The 23,585-nt window shown below is 39.0% G+C and overlaps 1 protein-coding gene across 2 annotated transcripts; it reads left to right on the plus strand.

The window, feature by feature from the left end:
* Window positions 1–516: 516 nt before the first annotated feature.
* On the plus strand, window positions 517–20,309 carry porb (P450 (cytochrome) oxidoreductase b). 2 transcript variants are annotated; one of them, XM_056374193.1, is made up of 16 exons: window positions 517–605; window positions 3,655–3,842; window positions 10,244–10,292; window positions 11,264–11,392; window positions 11,966–12,118; window positions 13,330–13,454; window positions 14,003–14,092; window positions 14,757–14,855; window positions 15,194–15,310; window positions 15,490–15,608; window positions 16,186–16,367; window positions 16,497–16,646; window positions 16,807–17,074; window positions 17,490–17,635; window positions 17,922–18,007; window positions 18,481–20,309. In XM_056374193.1, the coding sequence occupies exons 2-16, from the start codon at window positions 3,664–3,666 to the stop codon at window positions 18,623–18,625; spliced, it is 2,037 nt and encodes a 678-aa protein (XP_056230168.1). In that variant the 5' UTR covers window positions 517–605; window positions 3,655–3,663; the 3' UTR covers window positions 18,626–20,309. The 2 variants fall into 2 exon arrangements, with proteins under 2 accessions (XP_056230168.1, XP_056230169.1); XM_056374194.1 differs by lacking the exons at window positions 517–605; window positions 3,655–3,842 and adding an exon at window positions 6,752–7,208.
* The last annotated feature ends 3,276 nt before the right edge of the window (window positions 20,310–23,585 follow it).

Raw genomic sequence — 23,585 nt, forward strand, 5'->3', positions numbered from 1 at the left:
ATTGATTTGAGTATTATTTTGAATGCAGGACTTTTACTTCCAATGGAGTATTATGAAACTGTGGTTTTGCTCACTTAAGGGTCTGAGAGGAGCTGAGCAAGAAAAACCCGCATTGGGTTATTGGGCTATCTACCATGTGTCCTTGGTGCTGTGAACATAAACAGCCTTTAAGCTGTGGAGGACACGTCTGACGAATCTGCCTTTCAGCCTGTCAGGGATACACAGAGTCTGTCGGTTGGATTACATAACCATGACCCTTAGCCTGCTACATCTCCACAGTTATTTATTTTAACAGGTTACATGTGCACATTGACATTAGGTAATGCCTTTATAGACCGACCCAAGTGAAATCACGTGTCTGCTAGAAACTAAAAACTAAACACCATGAAATCCGATAGTCCATAAGATTAGAATTGTCTCTTTTAAAAACACGTATCTACAGGTTTTCAACGATTAAAAAACATCCCCGGATATGATTTATATGGCATTGAAAGTGTAAGAGTACTCCCCCGCTGCCGGGCTGCAGTTGGTTTGAACCTACATGGCGTAAAGTTTCCTTCCGTATTAAGCACAGTGTGAGCCTGACACGAAGAGGAGAGCCGAGGGTAAGAACACACCAAACTCACATCTTCAACTTGACTTCTGTCGACCTCTAGTCTGTGGCAGTCTGTGGGACTGACACCTCAGGGATAATACCCTCTCTCCGAAACTATTAACTTTAAATATAGAGGAAATATTTAGCTTTTAAGGCAAACATTAGCTTGAGAGAAGTGCTGACTCTTCCGTTACGCAAACTGAGGCTAACTTATATCTCTTTTTGATCAGTCGTTTCTTTAGCATGTGTAGTTTAAAACCCTTTAATCCCATCAGCTTTATACATACCATGCTTTAGACGACATTATTATATGTCTGAATTAGTCTTTGTTTTTTTAGTGTCATGTTTACAGTCAAAATTCTCAGAGTCCAGGGAATAGCCAGGGCCCCCTAGTCCACTCCCGCAGGCTATCATGGTAATTTTTGTGGTTTTGCCCTAACTAGTGATTTATAAAGAGGTAAATATCCTTATCTTAGCTATCACTAGCATTAAAAACACGTCAAACCGGTATCTGTAACTTCTCACATGCGGTCAGAAACCGGTGCCACTATCTCGGTTGTTACACAATTATTTGCTCCAAGCAGAAGTCGTGAGGATGAACTGCAGTAAACCTCGTCCAATTCATTGATCATTTAAAAGCCCGGAGACAACAGCTTCTCAAAAGCTTCTTTCACTTGATGAACTTGCATTTAACCAAAGCCTCACATAGTTCTGAATAGCAGCGTACACTTGGATCTTCAGTACATAGGACAACTTTATCCATCAGAGGTATTTAAAAAACAGTCTGTTACTTGGACAACTTTTTTCCTTGGCCAGATTTGTAAAGCTTTCTTTGATATCAGAAAATAGTGAAACATGCCTGTTATAATTTCCCACAGCTCTAGGAGATGAATTCAGGTTGCTTGTTTAATTTGTTCTAGAAGACCAATATGTTCATTTTACTGTCATTCTGTCAAAGAAAAGCAGCAAGTTCTTACATTTGAGAGGCTGAAACCAGAGACTAATTGGCATTTCTGCTTGTAAAAGTATTAGCACAGTGAATCATTAATCAAAATAGTTGCTGATTCAGTTCCCTCATGTCATGTCTTTGACAGGGTGTACACCACTGTGTGTGGAAATCAATAAGAAAAATTAAATTACTTGATTAACTAAACTGCCTAGATAGTATTTTCCTGTTAGTAGCTGCTAACTTAAATTATGCAATGTGAACTTGAGACAGGAGGCACTTGTGTTTTCAGTTTGAGCTGATAATTGATCCTGCTGGGAGATCACTAAGCAGAGTAGTCGACATGGATACTGTATCCCAACAGACAGGAGACACCGTTGAAGTGTGAGTGATTTAGCTTGAGATCATTACCTTAGTGTGGTGCTTGTTTTCTCCAGGATGATCTGTAGTTTGTGGTACTGTTAACTGTATTGCTTCGTACAGAGGGATGTTTCTGTTATTTAGCCTGCCCTCATTGCTATAAATGAAGTGGACAAAATAATAGAAATAATTCTTATAATGCAAAACAATTAAACAGCACCACTAACTACAGCTGTCTAAAATGACCGTAAAATGTAATCAACACCGCAGTTGACCACACTCTCGACACAACTGTTTAATGTCATGTTAACAGTGTAAACTCCTAAATATTGGTATTGATTTTAAATCCATCACTGGTCAGGCAAAAGCTTTTATTAAGGAAACCACTGAATGCTATTATAAAACATAATTGATTACCACACTAGCTGGTTGTATGACTGGAACTTATTACCAACTTATTACCTGTGTAGCTAATTTTAAAAACAGCTCAAAACCTTGAATTGTTTAACTGCTCCATATAAAATGTTCCAGTACAAATCTTACACATAAAATGAACTGATATTCCATTACAGTTCACTGATTTGAGAAAGTGTTATTGAAATATTTGATTTAGGAATGTTTTTGACTGTGCTAGGTTTGTAGTATAATAGTTTTGCAGACCATAACTTCTGTACCTACTGAGGTTGACACACAGGTACCTCTCTACATGGTAGGTGAAGTGGTTTGCTGAATATCAGTGAGTCAGCAGTATAGTAAGTGATATCAGTCAGACTGTACTGTAGTTGTTAGCCAGCCAGCTCACAGGATCAGAGAAAACCTGATCTCATTGTTTTGAGTCCTTGAACCAAATTGTAAATGGAGAGCTGAGAACATGAAGTCCTCTCGTGCATAGTTTGAGAAGAGTTGCTTTCGCTGATGCATGATCAGAAATTCCTCATGTATAGAAAGCAGAGGGTTGCAGTTTTGTAATATGTTGAGCCAAGTGATAGAGCCAATTGTCCAATAACTCTTGCACAAAAGCTGTCATTCTATGGTTAACATGCATAATATGGCTCACATATGTTAGCAATCATATTGTTCTGTGCAGTGGCTTAACCAGTTTTCAGTTCCCTGTTTTGTTCAGCTGGAAATCTTTTTAACCATTACTGTAGACACAAAACACATTTTAAATGACAGGTTTTAAATTACAGCTTTCCCTCCGGGTTATATTAAACACACTGTAGTCAGTATCTGGGAGGACACCCCTGTAGGGCAACAAATTGTCTTTATTGAATAACTTTATGTTTATACTCTACATAACATAACCAGTAACCATTTGTACATGCTATATGACCAAAGCTGCTTTTCATTTTGTATATCATTTTGTTTATTTTGTATTTTACAGTTACAACCCTTCACTTTCACTACTCCATTACACTCTTATTTATTATGCACATTTTTTTATTTTAATGTATCTCTGTATGCACTTTTGCTGCTGTTTGCATGAAATTTTGTCGCACTGGTGCTTTTCTGTGCAAAGACAATAACATCTCATTTAATTTAACCATCAAATCAAAACCTAAAGGGATTTTTCTTTTATACAATCCTATGAGCTGGAAGTGTCGAGTGCTATTTTTACTTAATGATTAGTGGAAAAAATTATGGATTGGTTATCAAAGTCGATTAACTGTCTGTCAAATAATCAGTTTCAGCACTATATAAGTTCCTATTTTTTCACTGGTCTAATAGCTGTGATCTTTCCGTCCCCATGCAGAGTGTCAACATGGCAGACATGGACGCTGAGACCACCACACACACAGAGCCCATGGCGGATGAAGAGGAGCCTCTTTTCAGCAACCTGGACCTCTTCCTCTTTTCCCTGATAGTCGGCCTTCTCATTTATTGGTTCATGTCCCGCAAGAAGCCTGATCCCATCCCTGAATTCAAGAAGCTCGACACACCGTGAGTATCTGTCAGGGTACACCTGGGTTTTAGTTTTGTTGTTGTTGTTGTTGTTGTTGTTGTTGCTGTTGTTGTTTTTTTAATAAAAACATTCCCCAAAAAAGTTACAATTCAGATTTAAGGAGGAGAAAAAAAATTAGGGCTGCTGTGAGGTAAAGGTAAATGAATGAATAAGACACATTTATTATTTATCTTTTGAGAATGTGGTGTATTGTGTATATTTTATAGATTATTATTCTGAGTCCTGTTGACTCTTATAAAATCCTGATTCTGATTCTTGGCTTATTATTTAAACTGCATCTGCTGAAAGCAAAAAACACTTTTTATTTGTAGCCGATTTGACTGTCTTAAAAAATGTTGCATTTTCATACCTTGGTACCATGCTGTTAGAACAAGGCAATGTTATGTTTAAAACACATCCTCATTAATCTTTTTCTATGCAGGAATTGCATTTTGTTATATTATTACCGTTTTCTAAGAAGCTTATAACATTATCATCACTCATAAGTGCTAGCTAAACACAATACACACGTGTCGACGCATACTTAAACAGCACAGCTTTCAGGGATCACAGTTCTTTACAAAGTTGCATCTTCACACCTGATGTTTATCCAGTAACAACAAAATAGTATTTGCTGAACAATGCTCAGAAAGCGACACCATATTTACTTTGATACCTGAAATTCAAGTCATGTCTCTCAGTTTAGCTTTTGTCCCAGTGAATTAGTGAGATGATGTTCTATGTGTGCAGTTTAATTCACATTAGCACTGCTGATCTCAGCTCCTTATCAACCTTAACCTGGTGAAAGTGGCTTGAACTCTTTTGTTGGACCAAACTTTGTTGCACCGGTGATCTGTGTGTGTATACACCAGGGGGTGGTATTGGTTTCAGGTTTTTATTGTTGGTCATTGGTGTTTAAAATTCACAAGATGTTTTGTCATTTACTTAAAAATTAAATCCATAGCCAGATTCTGTTTCTCCTATGAGATTAAGTAACCACTTGATCTTAGACATACTTGAAATTGTGTAAAAAGCTGTAAAAACATGCTGATCCGGAGGTTGAGAAGACATGTTGCATCTAGATGGGATATTTTTATTTGAACACTGTTAAGTCAGTGTCTGGCTTACAAGGTTTTTTTTTTTTTTGTTGATATTTTTAGGGCTGCAAGTAACCATTTTTTTTATTATTGATTAATCTGCCAGTAAGATTCTTGATTAGTTGATCAATCATGTTGTCTCTAAAATGATAGAAAACAGTGAAACAGGCCTGTTATGATTCCCACAGTCTAAGATGATCTTCAATCTTCAAATGTCTTGTTTCGAGCAGCTACTCAGTTTACAATCATAAAACGGAGAGGCAGAAAATGCTCACAAGCTGGACCCATCAGGTGTTCTTCATTGCTGTTTAAAAAATGACCAAAGCGATTATTTGCAGATTAATTTTCAGTCTGTCAACTAATTGAGTCACTGACTAATCGTTGTAGCTGTACCTGTTTCCATTAGAGAAGAATGATGAGGATAAGTGTGTTTCTCTTTTGATCTGCCTGTGTCTTATCACACATAAGCAGTTTGAAAGAAACAAATGTTTTCCCTGAGTTAGACTCTGTCATTACATTCTGTGCACAAGCTGTCACTAAATTGGCCTTGAAGCAAGTGTGTGAGAGTGCATGGCTTAAGGCTCTTGTAAATGTTCCACTAGTAGCGACCTTTGCTGTCTGCCCCCCTCTTCTTTTGCACAGTCTTTCCCCTCTCTCACAAACTTATCTGATGTCTCTGTCTCTGTCTCTCTCTCTCTCTCTCTCTCTCTCTCTCTCTCTGTCTCTCTCGGACTGCCTCTTTCTCTCTCTGGTGTTAGTGCCTATGAGCTTTCCCTCCTCTGTTCCCTCCCCTCATCACTTATCAGTGGAGCGATGGAGGCTTGGCTTGATTTCAGTGGGCTCTCCTTCCACTGGCCACATTTTTACTCCCTCCCTGACCACAACACAATTTCTTTGGTCACCAGAGTAAAGCCACGGGCCAGCAGCAGCAGCCACGCTCGCTGTGTGGCTGAGGTCCTACGTTGGTTGTGTGAATGGAGACAGTGTTGGAGGCTGAGCTAGGGAGATCCTGACCATTTGTGTGAAAACAGGAGGTTGGCTAGAAGGGGGAAAGACCCCTGGAGGACATGTTTTGCTTTGGGAAGAGTGTGTATCTGTGGAGGGCGGGAGTACAGGAAGGGAACATAGAGCAACACAAGCGCCAAGCTGGTCTCCCCTCCCCTCAAAGGGAGCAGTGATTACCTAACTGTTATGAAGGGGGTGTAGTCTTCCATGTCTTTCCTGTGCTTTTGTTTTTGGCCCTGAACCCATTTTAAAAGTTCCCTGGAGAACAAACGAGGCAGGCGAGCCAAGCTCCTTTTGTGAGTCCTCTCCAAAGGTGGAAAGTTGAGGCAAAAGACAAGCAACCCTTTCTTTGCCCTGAGTTACTTTTTTTTATTCTTCTTTCCCCACTCCCCTTTTTTTCTTTCTAATGTGTGTGTGTGTGTGCGTGTGTGTGTGTGGGCTGAGCTGCACTGCCATTGGAGTAGGGCCATGTCACAAATGCAATCCTTTTATGATAAATGAGGTTGCTATAGCAATGACATTCCCCTCTCTCCTCCAGTGAGATGGGGGCGGGGGATACTTCAGAAAAAAACGACCATTCACAGCTCTTTCCCCCCCTTCAATGGTCCACCGAGGAGTTGCTCTGATAACTAGCCAAATTCTCAGAATGGATCTTGTAGACTTTTTCGTTCCGAACACCTTTCAGACCGGAGAGGGAAAGGGGCGGGGATGAAGAGGAAGGCATTTTCAGCCCGAGAGTGTTTCAGTGTGTGTTTGTGTGAGTCAAAACTGTGGGTCTGCAGCTCTGCTACATTTTATGGGAAAGTCAGTTTCCCACCATTGTGTCCACAGCGGTTGCCAGACACTGACAGGGCTTGTAGGCTGCTGTGCTCTGTGTGTGTGTGTGTGTGTGTGTGTGTGTGTGTGTGTGTGTGTGTGTGTGTGTGTGTGTGTGTGTGTGTGTGTGTGTGTGTGTGTGTGGAGAACAGACGCTGCTGGTTTCAGAGAGCAGCACAGGAAGAGGCAGAGTTCAGATCGTGTTGGAGCCTCTTAGGTGAAGGCAGGCAGCTCTTCCAAACCTGCGAGTGTCCTGCTGCCTTTCTGGACTGGTTTTGTTTTTCCATCTTGTGGTTGTGGAGTGTTGACGTCCTGCTTTTGATTTTGAGCGTGGTGGTTTCCGGCGTGGCCTAGCCAGTGGTGCTAGAGGCAGCGGTGAGCTACAGGGCTGCATGCCATGGGCTGTGTCTTCTCCCTGCCAGAGGACAGGAGAGATGCTGCTGAGAGGTCAGTAAAGTGCTTGATTTACTGCTGAGTAAGATGGAGTAAGATATTTTTTTGCGTGCTTGGAGTTGTCTTTACCACCATCTGCCATTGTTTAATCCTGCTGCTGAGTTTGATAGTACAGATCACATTGGGAGGGCAAGTTTTTGAATGACACCCTTCATAAGTATCAAACTGGTGGCTTTCAACATAAAAGGTGTAGTTGCTTGTTTGTATCACAGCCTGGGAAGATAATGGTTTCAAAAACCATTCAATGTTCCCAGTAGGTTACGTAAGAGGTGGTGATAAAATCTGTTTCACCACAAACACAATTTAATTATTGGGTCTTCTGCCCCCCCCCCCCCCCCCCCCTTTCCCACAAGCTCAGTCAATCATTTACCTCATTGGCCGTCACTGTCTTGCACATTTTAAAGGCTTGTTCCATTTCAATCAGTAAACAAACATAGCATCAGGTCTGATTTCCATTTCATTGGATTCAGGTCATAAAATGGAAAAATGTGTCATTGATTGTAGCATCATCAGATCACTTCCACGTTTGAACGGGCCTGAGTTACAGACAAAGACGGAACTGACTCAATGTGCTTGTGTGAAAAAGTTTAGTTCCTGTATGGATGAATGAATGGAAATTTTATTTTGACAGTATATACATATGACGAGCTCTGAACTGTGAATTGTTTAAACAGTGATTAAACACCAGCAGACGTGCATTTGTTTTTATATGGGACTCGAGCCAGTGCAGAAAGGAAAAGATCTTCAAGATTATGACCCTATTTGCATTTGCCGTTAAAATGTATTTATAGTTTTATTAATGTAATGGGTGTATGCTGCTGCACTCTCACAGGATCCATTTCCTCAATTAGTCTAATGTTATTAGAGTCAAACTTGCAGTCTTCACAGGTTACTTCCTGATATTTGAGATAACATCATTAGAAACGTATGATTTGCTAATACAACCTGTCTCCTTCAAGTTATGTTTCAGGCTGTAGCTAACAGCTCTGCAACGCTAGTGATTTGTTCTCAACCGTGATTCATTTCCTTTTTAGTTTTTGTCCATACGTTTTTTTGTTTTTTTTCACTTGTTAAAATCCTATCGCTGCCTGTCCTCACGAAATGCCTCTCAGAATATTACAGAATATTAGTTTGTATTTAGTGTTACAGAGATGGGAAAAGTGATATCCTTTGTTGTATGCACTGTATGTTTAGTTTTGCTCAAGGTATTTGCGTTTGTTGTCACAGCATTTTTAGTCCTGCCTAGATTCTGAAATCCGGTAACCTGGTTGTTGTGTAATGATGCAAAAAAAAAAAAGTCCTGTTGTTGAGTGACTCTGGGGCCGTTGAGGCAGACGTGAGCTGATAACAGTTCAGACAGATCCTGTTAAAGCTGTGAGGAATGCTTCAGCTTGGGGGCAAAGGCTTGTTCTTTTTAAATTTGTATCAGGAATTTACACTTTGCTTCAGAGTGTGATCCGTATTAGCCGTGGGGAGCTCGGTTTTTATGGCGTGTTGGGCATCAGTCCCACATGCCTGCACTCTGCACCCTGCTTCTTAGCTTTAAATCGTTTGACTAAATGTGTGTTGGAGACAAAATGTAATCCGATGCCTTCAAGTCTCACCTCTTATAGACAGCTGGTTAGGTTAAGGTAAAAAGAAACCAGTTCAATATGTTATGTAGGAAATTAATATTCTTTCTCTATTATTGCCTCTATTTCACTCAGATTTAATGGTTATCTTACCGGCTCCTGGATACAGAAAATCTGAAAACATTTTATTCTCACGTGACTATTTGTAGCCTTTTTATTCCTTTTTCAGTGCAGACAGAATAGCAGCTGTCCACTCAGAGCTTTGAAGCTGAATGAAGCGGCGTTGCCTTTTATTTGGTTTGATAATAGATTTTGCTTCATGTGCACCTTTATACTGACAGTTGTTGTTTTCCATTAATTACTTCCAGGATAAATCTGACACTTTTAAATTACCATGAGGCCTAAGCTGTAATGATTATGTATCTATCATTTCCCTTTTAATTATATAAAAAATAATGTAACATTAGTACGTGCTTGTACACATGGTTAGAATGACTAATGCTTGTGTGGCTGCTGAGTCACTGCTCTGCTGTTCCCTGTAGCTGTAAGAGTAAGCATTTATTTATATGGTGATCATTTAAAAATCTGCTCATGTCATGCTTTGCTGTAGGATTGGGCAATAACATGATCTTGATAAGATATGTTTTAATTTTTTGCATTCTTTTAAACGAAAGTTTGCTTAGAATCATAAATTTGACCAAAACACTTTTCAGTTCTGATCAGTGTGATCATCTTTCTGTGACAATGTGATTTCCTTAAAAATCAGTAAATGATGATGTCGACTCATGGCTCAGCTCTGCTCCCCTGTTTCTTTGGAGACCTTTCACACAGAAAATGATTACGTAGATGAGCCTGTTGAGCAATTGCCTTACATGTCACAGGATTGCCTGTTATCACAGGATGATGAGTCACTTCTCTCACCCATTGCTTTCTCAATGAGCTGAATCACTTGTGGAGTAAATCATATTTATTGATGTTGATCTGACCTCACTCTGAACTTCAAGTGACCTATTGTTCCCTGCTTTTTGTTTGGTCTAAAGTACAATCGGTGATCTAAATGTTAAATGTGGTCATCCCACCACCACAAATCAAAACACAGTATTACATTATGAATTTGTTTAGCTTTTCAAGTGACGTATAAACATTTAATAAATGGTTTATAACACTCTGTAATGTGGCTGTTATCAAATATATATTTCAAGGTCTCCTACATTGCTGAAACTCTTGATAAAAGCATCTGCCAAATGAGTAAATGTAAATGCAATGCTGTTAAAGGTTTTATTTAATATTAGAAATGTCAGCCTAAAAATAGGCCTATATTTTAAATTTTTATCATCCGAGCTATTGGACAGTAGCTTGTGTTTAATGTTAAGGGAACAAATGCTTATTTTGTCTAAAATGACTTAATTACTAGTGAAATCTTTTTTTTTTTTTTTATTTATTTATTTTCTTTTTCAGAGCACCCACCACAAGAGAGACAAGTTTCATTGAGAAAATGAAGAAAACCGTGAGTGATGTTCTTTTAACAACAATCTAGTTTTTCTCCTTGTCACTTCACACTTCCCATCACTTCTGTTTCGATTGTGTCAGTGGTTTCATCTTTTTTCTTTTTTTAAAAATAAAAATACGTTAGATTTTGTTGCTGTGAGCGAACATTGCAAATATACGGTGTTAAACGGTCTTAAATTTGTGGCCCTTCACCAGCAGCCTTGAAGTTGTTTTCCCAGTAAATGCCTGTTTTATCTGCAGGTCCTTAAATTGAAAGCTGGATTTGTAATATTTTTTATCCTGACTGCTTGAAGCATATGATTTTAAAAGAAACTACATTTATTAAAATGCTAAAGTTTCCCTCCTCCTTTGCTCCTTGACTATGATGAGTATAATGGTCCCCCTGCTAAGTTTTAGTTTTAGATTTGGACGCCCTGTTTTGACTTTGATGGTCGTCTGTTTTCAAGCCAGCCTTGAGAAAAGACTTTGGTTTTGAATCATGTGGGTTTTGCAGCAAATAGTTCACATACCATAATGGTGGCAGAATAGGAAGTTTGGCCCCCACTGCTATTTGATTTTGTTTTTCTTTGTTATGAATTATCATGGCAACATTGTAGGCAAGGATAAAGTATAACTTGATTCTTACAAATGTACATTCAGCTGTTTATTTATGTAAAGATAAACTCTATGTTGGAGAAACGTGAAATCATTTAAACCCAAAGTTGTATCAGTCTTTCTTTATTTTACATTATGCAGTTTCTGGTTGTGTTAGTATGATCTTTCTGTCAATGCGTTTCAGCATTTGGAATAAAATACATTCTGAATATATTTTAGCTAAATTACAATAGATGTAATGCATCTGTTGTACTCTTACATTGTTCCGTTATAATAGTAAACATAAGAGACGGGTTAGGTGTTTGTTATAGTTGTGGGAATAGTTGCGTTTTTTTCATGCAACATGTGAATGATTTTCTGTCGATTTGTAACCAGGGCAAGAACATCATCGTGTTCTACGGCTCCCAGACGGGCACAGCAGAGGAATTTGCTAACAGACTGTCCAAAGATGCTCAGCGTTATGGCATGAAAGGAATGGCAGCAGATCCAGAGGAGTATGACATGGTAATTGGCATCAGTGGAACAACACACAACCCACATAATTAAAATTAAAAGAAGTACTTCTCATTCTTGTGGATTATACTCGTTATAGCTGCCGGTGAATGATTGGTGATAGTGACATGGGAGAAGTATCACTGCAGTGCTGAAGACTGAAGAACTCAGTGTGTTACTGTGGCAAAGCAATCATTCAGTTAACACTGCAGTGGTGATAATCTGATTGTCCAGACATGTACAGACATGTAAATAAAATACATATAATGTACCATGGCAGATTCTAAATGAGCCATATAACAGCCAGACAAATGTGGTCTCTTCTAATTATAAATTTACTGTTCTGGGTAATAAAACAAGTAAGACGAGTGCAGACCATAAAAACCCAAGGACAGCACACACTCCTATCTCAATATGCATGCAGTTTCAGTAACAAAAATACAAAGTGCACAATATAATGATCTCAGGCTCTGTCCAAGAGTGTATTGCAACACTGAGAACCAAGTTTGCTGACAGGGCAACTCTTGAGACAGCTGGTCAGATTCTACAGTGGTCATTTTCTGATACTGATGTTTCATGTTCCAGGGGGAACTGTCCCGTCTGTCGGAGATTGAAAACTCCCTTGCCATATTTTGCATGGCCACCTATGGCGAAGGAGACCCAACAGATAACGCCCAGGACTTCTATGACTGGCTGCAGGAAAATGATGATGAAGACCTCAGCGGACTAAACTACACTGTGAGTTTTTATTGTCGTGTTTTTTCTTTCAAATTCTTACGACCTTACAAGAACACTGACAATTACATAAATGTTATGTATGTAATTAAAAGGTGATTGCATAGGAATTGTTTTTGTGTTAGTGATGCGTAAACATGCGTTACGTTTTCCATCAAATGTCACGACCAAAACGTTCTCAGTAAGGTGTTATGAGGCCCAGTGAAAGCAGCCACTAAACACACAACAGGAAGCACAACTGAATAAAGTTACCCATGTGTACATGAGAGCCACCGGAACGCACTGCAAGACCGGCTACCAAAACAATGACCAGAGTAAAAACTCGGATTGCAGCACACACAGAGGGGATGCGACTTTATTCTCTGTTCAGGACGCCATTGTTACACTATATCTTTACATAGAAAACAGTTGTTTGCTGAATTGTTTAAAAAGTGTGACCACATTTTTCAATGTCCACATTTAGTGTATATCCTCTGTTTTGCTCGTTACCTTCAGCCCTACACTATAATGATGGAAAAGTCATCCAGTTTTGAAAGAATGCGAATGATTTCCCTTTGGCATTTTTTAGAGGTAATGTTACATGGAAATTTGAATAGCTGGCTCGGAATATTTGGATAAACCAATACAGGCTGGATTTGCATTACTCCTACAATGAACATAAAGGATGTGAGTCACATTTAAATTCAAATTTTGTTCACCATTGTCCCTGCCCCAACCTGCTGATTTTATGAGTCACACTATGTCAGTTTGCATGGTTCTCTTATTGAGTTCGCAGGCTTCACTAGCACAAACTGCGTCGGGTTTTGTGTGCATCATGAAGGAAAGGCTTTGTGTGTTGTCATGTCTGGTCTGTCTGTGCGTGTGTGTCATTGTGTGATTGTTGGGGTGCAGCGCTCCTGGCCTCGTTTGCGTGAGGAACTTGACTGTGAGAAATCTGAAATTCTTGGGCACAGTCACATCCTTCCTACTGTATTTTATCTATTGTGTTTCTGGTCTGGATAAGAGTGATGCCATACACATTCAACATTAAACAGAAAAGCGTTCAAATATCTGCACTGGTAAATTGACTAATTGCAAAACACTAAACTTAGATTAATTGTTAACAATGTTTGATAACTGAAAAATGCAAATTCACCATGGTACACTGTGTTCCAGTGTCACTGCTCGTTCAAGCTCACTGACTGGTGTCTTGTTGTACCCTGTTCTGTCTTCAGGTATTCGCTTTGGGCAACAAGACATATGAACACTACAATGCAATGGGAAAATATGTTGACAAAAGGCTGGAAGAACTGAGAGCCAACCGCATCTTTGACCTCGGGTTGGGAGACGATGATGGGAAGTAAGTTACCAATTAATCCTCTGAGCTTATAAAGAAATGCTGACTTCCATTTTTTCTGGTCAGGGTTATTAATTACATGACAAGAAGAACAATCTGTGATTGTTTAAAACCCTCTGGAGTCTGTAATAGTAACATAATGTCATGCATGTGGCATCAGGACAATTTAAAAGGTTTTTAAAGACCAAAATGAATGCATGGATAACCGCCATAAATTAGCAAAATAAATCTGGACCTGAGGGTGAGGAAAATGGTGAGCAGCTGAAATTAGATGCATTCATGCTCCTTAGAGGATCAACCCTTTACCTTTTTAGCACTGCACAGACTTTTGAAGCCACCAAAAAACCATCTCAACCGTGAGATGGAATCAAAACTTTTTCAAGTTATCTCACTTGGGAATTTAACAAAACTTTCCAAAGAAAGGGTGCTGCATAATAAATAAGATAAAGATGTTTTTCAAAGGGTTTTCATGTTGTCGTAAATAAAAAGTGTAACTTAAATCAGCCTTTTTGAACAAATGTTAATTCAGATGCTCTGTTTTTGTCACTCAGTCTGGAAGAGGACTTCATTTCATGGAGAGAGCAGTTCTGGCCGGCCATCTGTGAGCACTTTGGAGTGGAAGCCTTAGGAGATGATTCAAGGTGCATTTGTAGACATTTCACAGTTTTTATGGTTTGACCACTTAGACCCTGTGTGAGCAGCCTCCTGCCTCTAGGCCTTAATTCAGCTGTAAGAGAGAAACTGTTGTTGTGTCCTCCTGAATTTGACCATAAAGGGAACATTGCACTGACGATGAAAGAGCAGAACTTGCAAATATGCAAACAAATGTTTTCTCAATTGTCAGATCAGAGGTAGTTTTCACACAATGCATATTTTTCAGTCCAGGTTAAATGAAAAACTAATCACAGACGGAAGTTACAAGTTGATCACCAGACAGGGATTTGCAAATGCGACACATCAGTGTCACATCGCTAGGTTTAAAATGATACTCTTGCCAAAATGTTTTTCTTTTTCCTTTTTTTTGAAACATCCATATCTTAACCAAGACTTGTCATGTAATGCTAAATCAGGACATATCTCAATTATGTGGTAAAACACCATTCAACTATATGTTAAATGAACAAATGCCAAGAATTATATATTAATTATAAGTCTTAAATTGGTCATGCATCAGCCTAAAAAACAAGAACAAGTGTGCCACCTTTACATAATTTATTTTAATTTGTTTCACTAGAAATGAAATAGATCTCATTATGTATGCGTGCAGTGTCTGAGGAGGCTAACTTCAAGTTGTTTCCCTCACAGCATACGGCAGTACGAGCTGCAGGAGCACACTGACATCAACATGAACAAAGTGTACACAGGAGAGATTGGTCGCCTGAAGAGTTTTGAGGTCCAGAAGCCGTAAGTACTGTAGCAGAGGCGATGTTCACTTCCAGGACTCGGTCATCCTTAAACAGCTCATTGTTTACGTTTCACCTACATTTGTTATCAACTGCAAAAGTTTATCAAAGGTCACTTTCTAAAAGTGAAGCTTTCTGCCCCCTTGTGGACATGGAAAATCATCACTCCTTTTTTTTTTTTTTTTTTTTTTTTTTTTTTTTTTTTAAATCAAACCTTGTAATTTATTTATTGAAAAATAGATCTTAATATTTTTTATTTAATAAAATCTCTTTTTTTGACTATTTTCAACCCCTTTGTAATTACATTTTTACATATAAGTGTTGCTCTTCTATTTACAGGCCCTTTGATTCGAAAAACCCTTTCCTAGCCCCAGTCACTGTCAACCGCAGACTCAACAAAGCTGGTGATAGACACCTAATGCACCTGGAACTCGACATAACAGGCTCCAAGATCAGGTGAGACTTGTTGAATAAATGATACATGAGGTGTCTGTAACTTTAAGCTAATTACTAGAGAGTTTCTTTTGCATATCTCTAACGCCATGGTACCAGATGGACAGGTCTCATTCTTGTTCTGTTTGAAGGCTTTATGAACACAGGTCAAAGTCTAAATTTGTCATATTCGGTTATTTCAGATATGAGTCAGGAGACCACGTTGCTGTTTTCCCTACAAATGACTCTGCGCTGGTGAACAAGCTGGGACACATCCTTGGAGTGGACCTTGATGTGGTTATCTCTCTCAACAACCTTGATGGTATGGCATTGAAAGCCCCAAGCACCTTGACTTAATTAACTTGTCCCACAAACCGTCTCACGAAATCCTCTCGATATCTAGACCTGGAGTATCAGTGCATGTATTGCATTTGAAGTGGATGATGGTTATTACTGCAATTACAAATTATTGCTGTAATATAACTTGTTGAGTATTTTTTATTAGTTAAATGCGTTTCATGTCATCATGAAGGTCATTGGTACTTGCTGGTTGCATAGGTGATAATTAAGGCTTTTTGTTTATGTATTTTATCAACATTCCTCAAAATTAAATGGATATATTTAAATACTTAATAGAAAATGTGCTAAGGTCATCGATATAATAATATATACAACAATATATTAATACAACAAAGAAGACATGACAGTAATTATTTCTGTGTCTTATATAATGAAAATACATTAGAATACAAAAGTTGGCCAGGCCGAGTGTTAATGATACAAACTTTACTTAATGTTTTTTGTTACCAGTAGACCATGAAAAGTGGAATTTCATGGTACCAAAAAATAAAGTTGTTAATGTGTGTTTTTTCTTTTTTTTTTCTTGTTTTTTTTTTCAGATGAGTCCAACAAGAAGCACCCTTTCCCCTGCCCCACCACCTACCGCACGGCCCTCACTCACTACCTGGACATCACACACCCCCCTCGCACCAATGTCCTCTACGAGCTGGCACAGTACGCCGCTGACCCCAAAGACCAGGAGAACATGCGCAAGATGGCCTCCTCCTCCCCCGAGGGCAAGGTCAGTGATGAATGGTGAAGTGTCATCGGTGGTGGTGTTATAATGCAAACTGATGCATGCGCTGTACCTTTGTACGTTTTTCCACCACTTATACTATGTTGTTGTCTTTTTGTTGCTGCCTATCTACAGGCTCTCTATCAGAGCTGGGTGTTGGATGCCAGTAGAAACATCCTCGCCATCCTGGAGGATATGCCTACTTTGAGGCCTCCCATTGACCATCTGTGTGAGCTGATGCCTCGGCTCCAGGCTCGCTATTATTCCATTGCCTCCTCCTCTAAAGTAATTCTCTATTTAAATCACAGGGAAAAGAAATTCAAGTCATATCGTTTTAATTTACTCCAAAGACGTTTTTTTATTGTTGGTGTTTTTAATTGATATTGGCAATAATGTTTCCTGGATTACAGGAGTAAACTGTTAATAACTCTCCTCTGTTATGTAGGTTCACCCCAACAGTATCCACATCTGTGCCGTAGTCGTGGAGTACAAGACCAAGACTGGCCGCATGAACAAAGGAGTTGCCACCAACTGGCTGAAAAACAAACTGATCTCTGACAATGGCCACAAGTCCACTGTTCCCATGTACATCCGCAAATCTCAGTTCCGCCTGCCCTTCAAAGCCACCAACCCAGTGATCATGATCGGCCCTGGGACAGGAATCGCTCCCTTCATGGGCTTCATCCAGGAGAGGGGCTGGCTAAAAGAGCAAGGTATTAACAGACGCTGTGTGCCATGGTGTGTGTGCCTGTGTGTGCTGTTGTTTGTCTGACCTTTCATAACCTTATGTCTCATTAAAGAAAGAAAAATGACGTGGTAGACCTCCAACTGCTCAGCTGCTAACAAAAAATATATATCCAAAGCATTAAGTGGTACAGATACAAATAAGGGTTGATGGATACAATTAAACAAATTTTCCAATAGTGGAAACACCTGTTTAAAAAGACATGTTTGACCAGCTTATTATTCATGTTGACCTATTCAGATAAATTGCACATATGCAATTTTTTACAGCTGTTTTAAGTAGAAACCGTGTGATATGGTATGCTTACAAAGTAAAAAGTATAAAACACGATGAAGGTTGGGTGTGACAATTTTGACAATGTTTTGTTTTGTTTCCTTTTACAGGAAAGGAGGTTGGAGAGACGGTGATGTACTTTGGCTGCAGGCATAAGAATGAGGATTATCTCTACCAGGAGGAGCTGGAGGAAGCAGAGAAGAATGGAGTCCTAACACAGCTTAATGTTGCCTTCTCCAGAGACCAGGAGCAGAAGGTACGACTGTCTGCGTCACTGGTGTTAGTGTCCCTTAGAGTTGAAGCTGGAAACTACTGGCTAGCTGTGATTATAGTTTACTGAAGCACCTTACAATAGCTGGAATCATACATGCTAAGTGTTTATCTCAAGTTATATAAAATTTAACGCTTATTTCAGCCAAGTAGTGTCTGTCTGTCTGTCTGTCTGTCTGTCTGTCTGTTCACCATGTGTTGCCTATAGCCTACAGTGCATACACTGCAACTACAACAACATTTGCTCCTTTCATTCATTCTCCACAATAAAGGTGTACGTGCAGCATCTCCTGAAGAATAATAAGGAGGACCTCTGGAAGCTGATTCACACAGAAAACGCTCATATCTACATCTGCGGGTAATAAGGAAATTTGACTGACAAAAAATATGATTTTCAGTAAATTCACAGTTAATTGTCACATTTGTGTATTGATTTTGTGAACTGAACTGATATGCACTGAATACTCCTTAGTTGAAGGTGCTGATACTTTGTGCCTCTAACTGAAATAATTTTGCATTTTTATGTTATTTAAAAGAATCAACCTGGACAAAAAAAAAAAAAAGAAGAAAACATTAGGATGAGTATTTCTTTGGAAAAGCAAAGTGTCTTTGGTGTGTTTGCACCTCCTAGTGGGGTAATGAGAAGTGTTTCAAACACTTCCATTACTTTACACCATGACTTGATCTGAATATTATTGCCAACCGATATCAGTTTATTTGATTAAATTGAAATATCCAGAAACATAGATGATTTAAAAAAAAAAAAAAAAAAAAAAAAAACACTATAACTATTAGAACCAGACATCTAAACTGATCTCTTTGCCGGTTTAGGGATGCAAGAAACATGGCTAAGGATGTGCAGACGACCTTCCATGAAATCGCAGAAGAAATGGGAGGCATGGTGCGCACCCAGGCCACAGATTACATCAAGAAACTGATGACCAAGGGACGCTACTCACAAGATGTCTGGAGTTAAAGAGCCTCAAACAGAGTCTGATTCTCACTACTCAAGTGGTGGTTTTAAAATTTCTATTTTTATTGGACATCTTGTTTTATCTGAACTGATTGTAAAAAAACACAAACAAACAAACAAAAAAAACACTTGTTCATACTCACCCTGGTTAATGAGAGCTACAAGTAGCAGATCATGAGGCAACCCCTACCTCAGAAGGTTGTAATAAACCCATTCAGCAATTTCAGTCTTTTTTTCCTATTTATGTATACTACATTTTATACCTGGACCACCAGCCTGTGTCTGCTGGAGTCCTCACTTGAGCCATGGTCTCAGACCAAACAACACTTACTTGGTTTCCAGAGACGGTTAAGGGATATATGAATGAGTGAATTAGTGTAATTGGGTGTACGACTGCAACTATGGCCATTCAGATTGGATGTAGGAACTCGCAGACATGAGTAAAATAAGAATGATAAGATGCAAATGCAGAAAATACTCATCTTATTTTCAGATTTAATTTTGATTAGACACACTTTTTTTTATACTAATGAGTCACTCAGTTTAGCTGTGCATCTTTTTAAATTGATGATGACTCTCAGTAGAAAATCCATCTGTTTAGTGGGACAGGGATGCCCCAATCCCAAGCTCTGGATGTACATAATATAATTCCACTGTGAACATACCGATTCACATTGAAAATTTAGAAAGCTCATTCTGTTTGCCATCATGAGGTATTTGTAACTTTCATCCAACTGATAAACATTGCAGTACTACAGCAGATAATATCCCATCATACTGTATGTCTAAGTGAACATAATGAGCGTTGTGTGTTCCTGTTGCAGTGTGAACACTCGGAAGCTTTAGTTTCGCCCAGAGCTGATCTCATAGTACTTTTATAAGTACTTGAAATACTTTAAATGTTTTAAAAACTTTGTTAAAATTCTGTGAGGAAAATGTTTGGTGTAACAAACTGGCGTCATAGGTACAATTATGTTTACCTTTGTATTTTGACAAGGGATTTTCCTTTTATGCATAAGTTGTTGTTCATTGTAATCAGTGAGGGTAACCTTTTGAAAGGCATGAAGAGTTGTGCAAAGGGAAAAATCATTAATAGAAAAAACATGAGATTATTTGCATTTAGTTTCCCAAACAAACCTGCCTGTAAACATGAGGAAAATGAATTCATAGGTACCCTGTGATATTTGTAAAATGTTAGACTTGAAACCAGATCTTGCCTCCTAAGTGGCAGTAGTTTATTTTATATGCATCTGACAGCAGAGGGTTATGAATTGGTTTTGTCTTGATAACCACCTCTGTTTTTTTTTTCTGTATTCTTTATTTTTGACCAATTACATATGCATCACTAGTTGGAGAAGATAACTGGACATATCAAAACATTTTGTGTGTCTCGAAGCATCTGTCAATCAGCGTTTATCACAGTACTTTCATGTGAACATGTGGAGGTCAGCCAACCAGTTAAAGTGCAGCTTGTGCCTTTTTAATACTGCCTTATATATTAAGTTAGCATTAAAACCTTCATCTTTTTAATAGTTTCTTTTTTCTTCCTTACTAAAATTTTGATAGAAAGTCCAATTCATGTGAGACACTTTACCCAGCGCTGTCACTTTTTGTCATTCCACTTTATGATGTGTTTGAATGCATTAAGGCATGCATTTTTTTAATGAATAAAATTGGAATAATTTGCCAGGTGGATGTCTTTTTTTTTTTTTTTTTTTTGTCATTACATGAGGTTAAACTTTGGGATTTACTTACATACAGTGGCCTAGTCGAGTGTATCAATACAACATGTTAAAACAGTGGAAGAAGTGTGTGTTCAGCAGCTTGCACACTTACACAAAAAATGATCTACATTGTACAAACTAAAACTAGTGAAACCTAGATCCAGATGTAAGAGTATTATAAATAATAGTTCTGAGTGTTTGAGACCATCGGTCTACAATCTATTAACTCTAGCAGATTATCTCAACCATCTGTTTGTCATCTGTCACCAGATATGAGGTTTCAGCTCCGTCACTCAATATTCATGAGGAAGTGACGATGAGATTTTAAAATCACTCTCGGCTGCGCTGTGTTCATGTTTTAATTGAATCAGTAGCTTCTCCTATTGCGTGACTTACAGTAACCTCACCAGCAGCTGTCTATGTAACATACCTGAACAAAACAGCACAAGCAAATCTGACAGTTTCACGGATTTGTGAAGATAGCACTGCAATCTTTTTACCATTACATGATTGCAGTGTTTTGTTTCCTGAAAAAGAAACTACTCCTTTATGGCAGCTCCTGCGCTTTTACCTCATCTTGGGGCATTTTTCTGCTCTATCCATTCATTTTTTACGTTCAGTGATTCTGTCTGCTGTTTCCATGCTGGATTACCTTTTCACACACGAAGTATATTTACTTTGTTCCAGTTTCAATATAATTAACATTTAAGCTCTCGACTGCTTTAGCTTTCCACAAAGCTAATGTACCTATCGCAAAAGTCCAATTAGCATCAAAATATGCTTAAAGTAACAAAAATGTACTCATTATGGCCTGTTTCAAATTAATGTATATTATATGACTGAATCATAATTATTGATGCATAAATGTGTTCATCACTTTTATGTTGCAGCTGTTTTATGTTGCAGGTGGAGCTAACTTTAATTACGTTGTGTACTGCTGGGTAGTTTGTTAATTTCCCCACAGGATAAATAAAGTCTGCAGGCTGAGCTGTGCGTTCATTGATTATTTGTTTATTTATATGAGAGAGTGCAGATAAATCAACACAAGATCAGTATAAATGTGCCGGTGTTAGCTCAATAGCTAACTGGCATCAGTAGTCCTGACACAAGTAAAACTGACAAATGTTAAAAAGCATTTTCCACATAAAGTTACAGTTAAAACAGAGAGGGCTGATGGTTCTCAGTGAGCAGCTCTTCTTCTGTTCCAGCAAGAAGTCTTGGCAGCGTGCATCTTTCTTAGTTGTTTAATTTTCTTTTGGAGAGCCTCCACAACTTTAAAAGTCTCCAGTTCGTAGTTCTCTGATTGGTTCCTCAGAGCCATTTCTCTTTTGAGCATCTGAGTGAGCTCCTTGGTGTCTTGAACTTGTGCTTCCTGCTTCTTCCCCTCCTGTTTCAGCTTGTCAGCGAGCATCTGGCTTTCAGCAGACAGCCTCTCTGTGACCATTCGGACTTCCTCCAATGTTTGGAAAAGACCCTCGCTGATTTTAACGGCCTCCAGTCTGCTCCTCTCTACCTCCGCCCTCAGTTTTCTCTCTGTCTGGAGCTGGCGGTTGAAGTCTCTATAGAAGACTTCCATGTTTCTGAAGTCTATAAGAGTTTCAGCCTCCGCCTGAATCGTCAGGTCTCTTTCTTGCTGGAACGTTTGCTGCAGCTGCAGGATTTGAACATGAAGTTGATCCTGTTTGCTTTTCTCCGATTTGAGTTCAGCTGAACACTCCTCAGAGGCCCTCTGCATGTCTTCAATTGTTTTGAAGAGAATGTCTGCAATCTCCACAGCCTCCAGTTTGTCTGCCTCTACCTGCATCCTCAAGTGCTTTTCTCTCTCCAGCTGCTGGTTGAGATTCTTCAGCTGCTGTTTGGCTGGAGTGAGCATCCGCTTTTCATCTGAATTCTGCCCTTTTCCTTCTTCATGTTGTTGAAGAAGTTCCTCCACTGTTGGAGAGCAGGCCCCCTTCTTTGCTCTCTTTTCCAGGGTCATGGCTTCAGTTCTCTGAAGCTCATTAAGCTCCTCCAACTTCATGTGCATGAACTGGGTTTCAACCTCTGCCTGGATCCTCAGGTCTTTTTCTTTCTGGAGCTTCTGGATTTCAAGATGAAGTTGATCTTGTTTGCTTTTCTCTGATTTGAGCTCAGCTGAACACTCCTCAGAGGCCCTCTGCATGTCTTCAATTGTTTTTAAGAGAATGTCTGCGATCTCCACAGCCTCCAGTTTGTCTGCCTCTACCTGCATCCTCGAGTGCTTTTCTCTCTCCAGCTGCTGGTTGGCTGCGATGAGCTCAGCGGTAAGCATCAGTTTTTCAGCTGAATGCTGCCTTTTTGCTCCTTCAAGTTGTTGAAGAAGTTCCTCCACGGCTGGAGAGCAGGCCCCCTTCTCTGCTCTCTTCTTCAGGGTCATGGCTTCAGTTCTCTGAAGCTCTTCCAATTTCATGCTCATGACCTCCTTTTGCTTACTCTCAGCTGCAATTTGAGCTTTCTAGTGCAGTTTCATCTAATGGTTCTTCAGCTGAAGAGCCTCCATCTCTACAGAGAGTTTCTTGATCTCCTCCTGACAGATGCTACAAAGGTCTTTGTACAGGTGCTGTGCTCTCAGTTTCTCCATTCTTGATCTCTTAGAATCGCTCTCTAAAAATGTCTTACAAAAACTCACTGGGACGAGTGTTTGAAATCACCAATGATTTACTTCTGCTGAAGTTCTGCTATGGAACTGAATGTCTGTGTCTGTGGTTCTAGATCACTCTTCTATGACATCAGAGAGAACACTGGAACATCATCATGTCAGTGCTAAAATATTATATTATACAAGTATGGTGATTGTCTATATTTTTCTTGTCATCATGGTTCCTACCAACGAGTGCTATGTCTGTATCAAAGCCTGATATATCTGACTCAACTGTGCCATAGAGCTCCATTGTTGTCCACAAACTGTTAAAACATATCAGTGAGCCACACTGTTGTACTGAATGACATGTTCATTGACACAATGAGATTTTTTTTTTTTCTTTTTACTGATATCATGATTAGATCTTCATGAGTAATTAACACACAGAATCTACAATTTGCAATGAAATGAACAAAAGATGAAACTAAAATAATTAGGTGGAGAATTGATGTTGGAGTTCAGTTTGATGTTAGTTCAGTTAATCATGATTTTAATTTGCCTAAAAGGTCATTTGTTTTCTACCGAGCTGATGACAAATGATTGTGCTGCTTGTGATTAATAACACACTGTATATATTTTT

Source organism: Seriola aureovittata, chromosome 4, assembly GCF_021018895.1.
Source record: "Seriola aureovittata isolate HTS-2021-v1 ecotype China chromosome 4, ASM2101889v1, whole genome shotgun sequence".
Lineage (NCBI taxonomy): Eukaryota > Metazoa > Chordata > Actinopteri > Carangiformes > Carangidae > Seriola > Seriola aureovittata.

Bases quoted from the DNA above. Each gene is read 5' to 3' on its own strand.
- porb (XM_056374193.1), top strand. From the start codon at position 3,664: ATGGCAGACATGGACGCTGAGACCACCACACACACAGAGCCCATGGCG. The intron at 3,843-10,243 runs GTGAGTATCTGT...TTTCTTTTTCAG, and splicing joins TTCAAGAAGCTCGACACACC to AGCACCCACCACAAGAGAGA. The intron at 13,455-14,002 runs GTAAGTTACCAA...TTTGTCACTCAG, and splicing joins TTGGGAGACGATGATGGGAA to TCTGGAAGAGGACTTCATTT.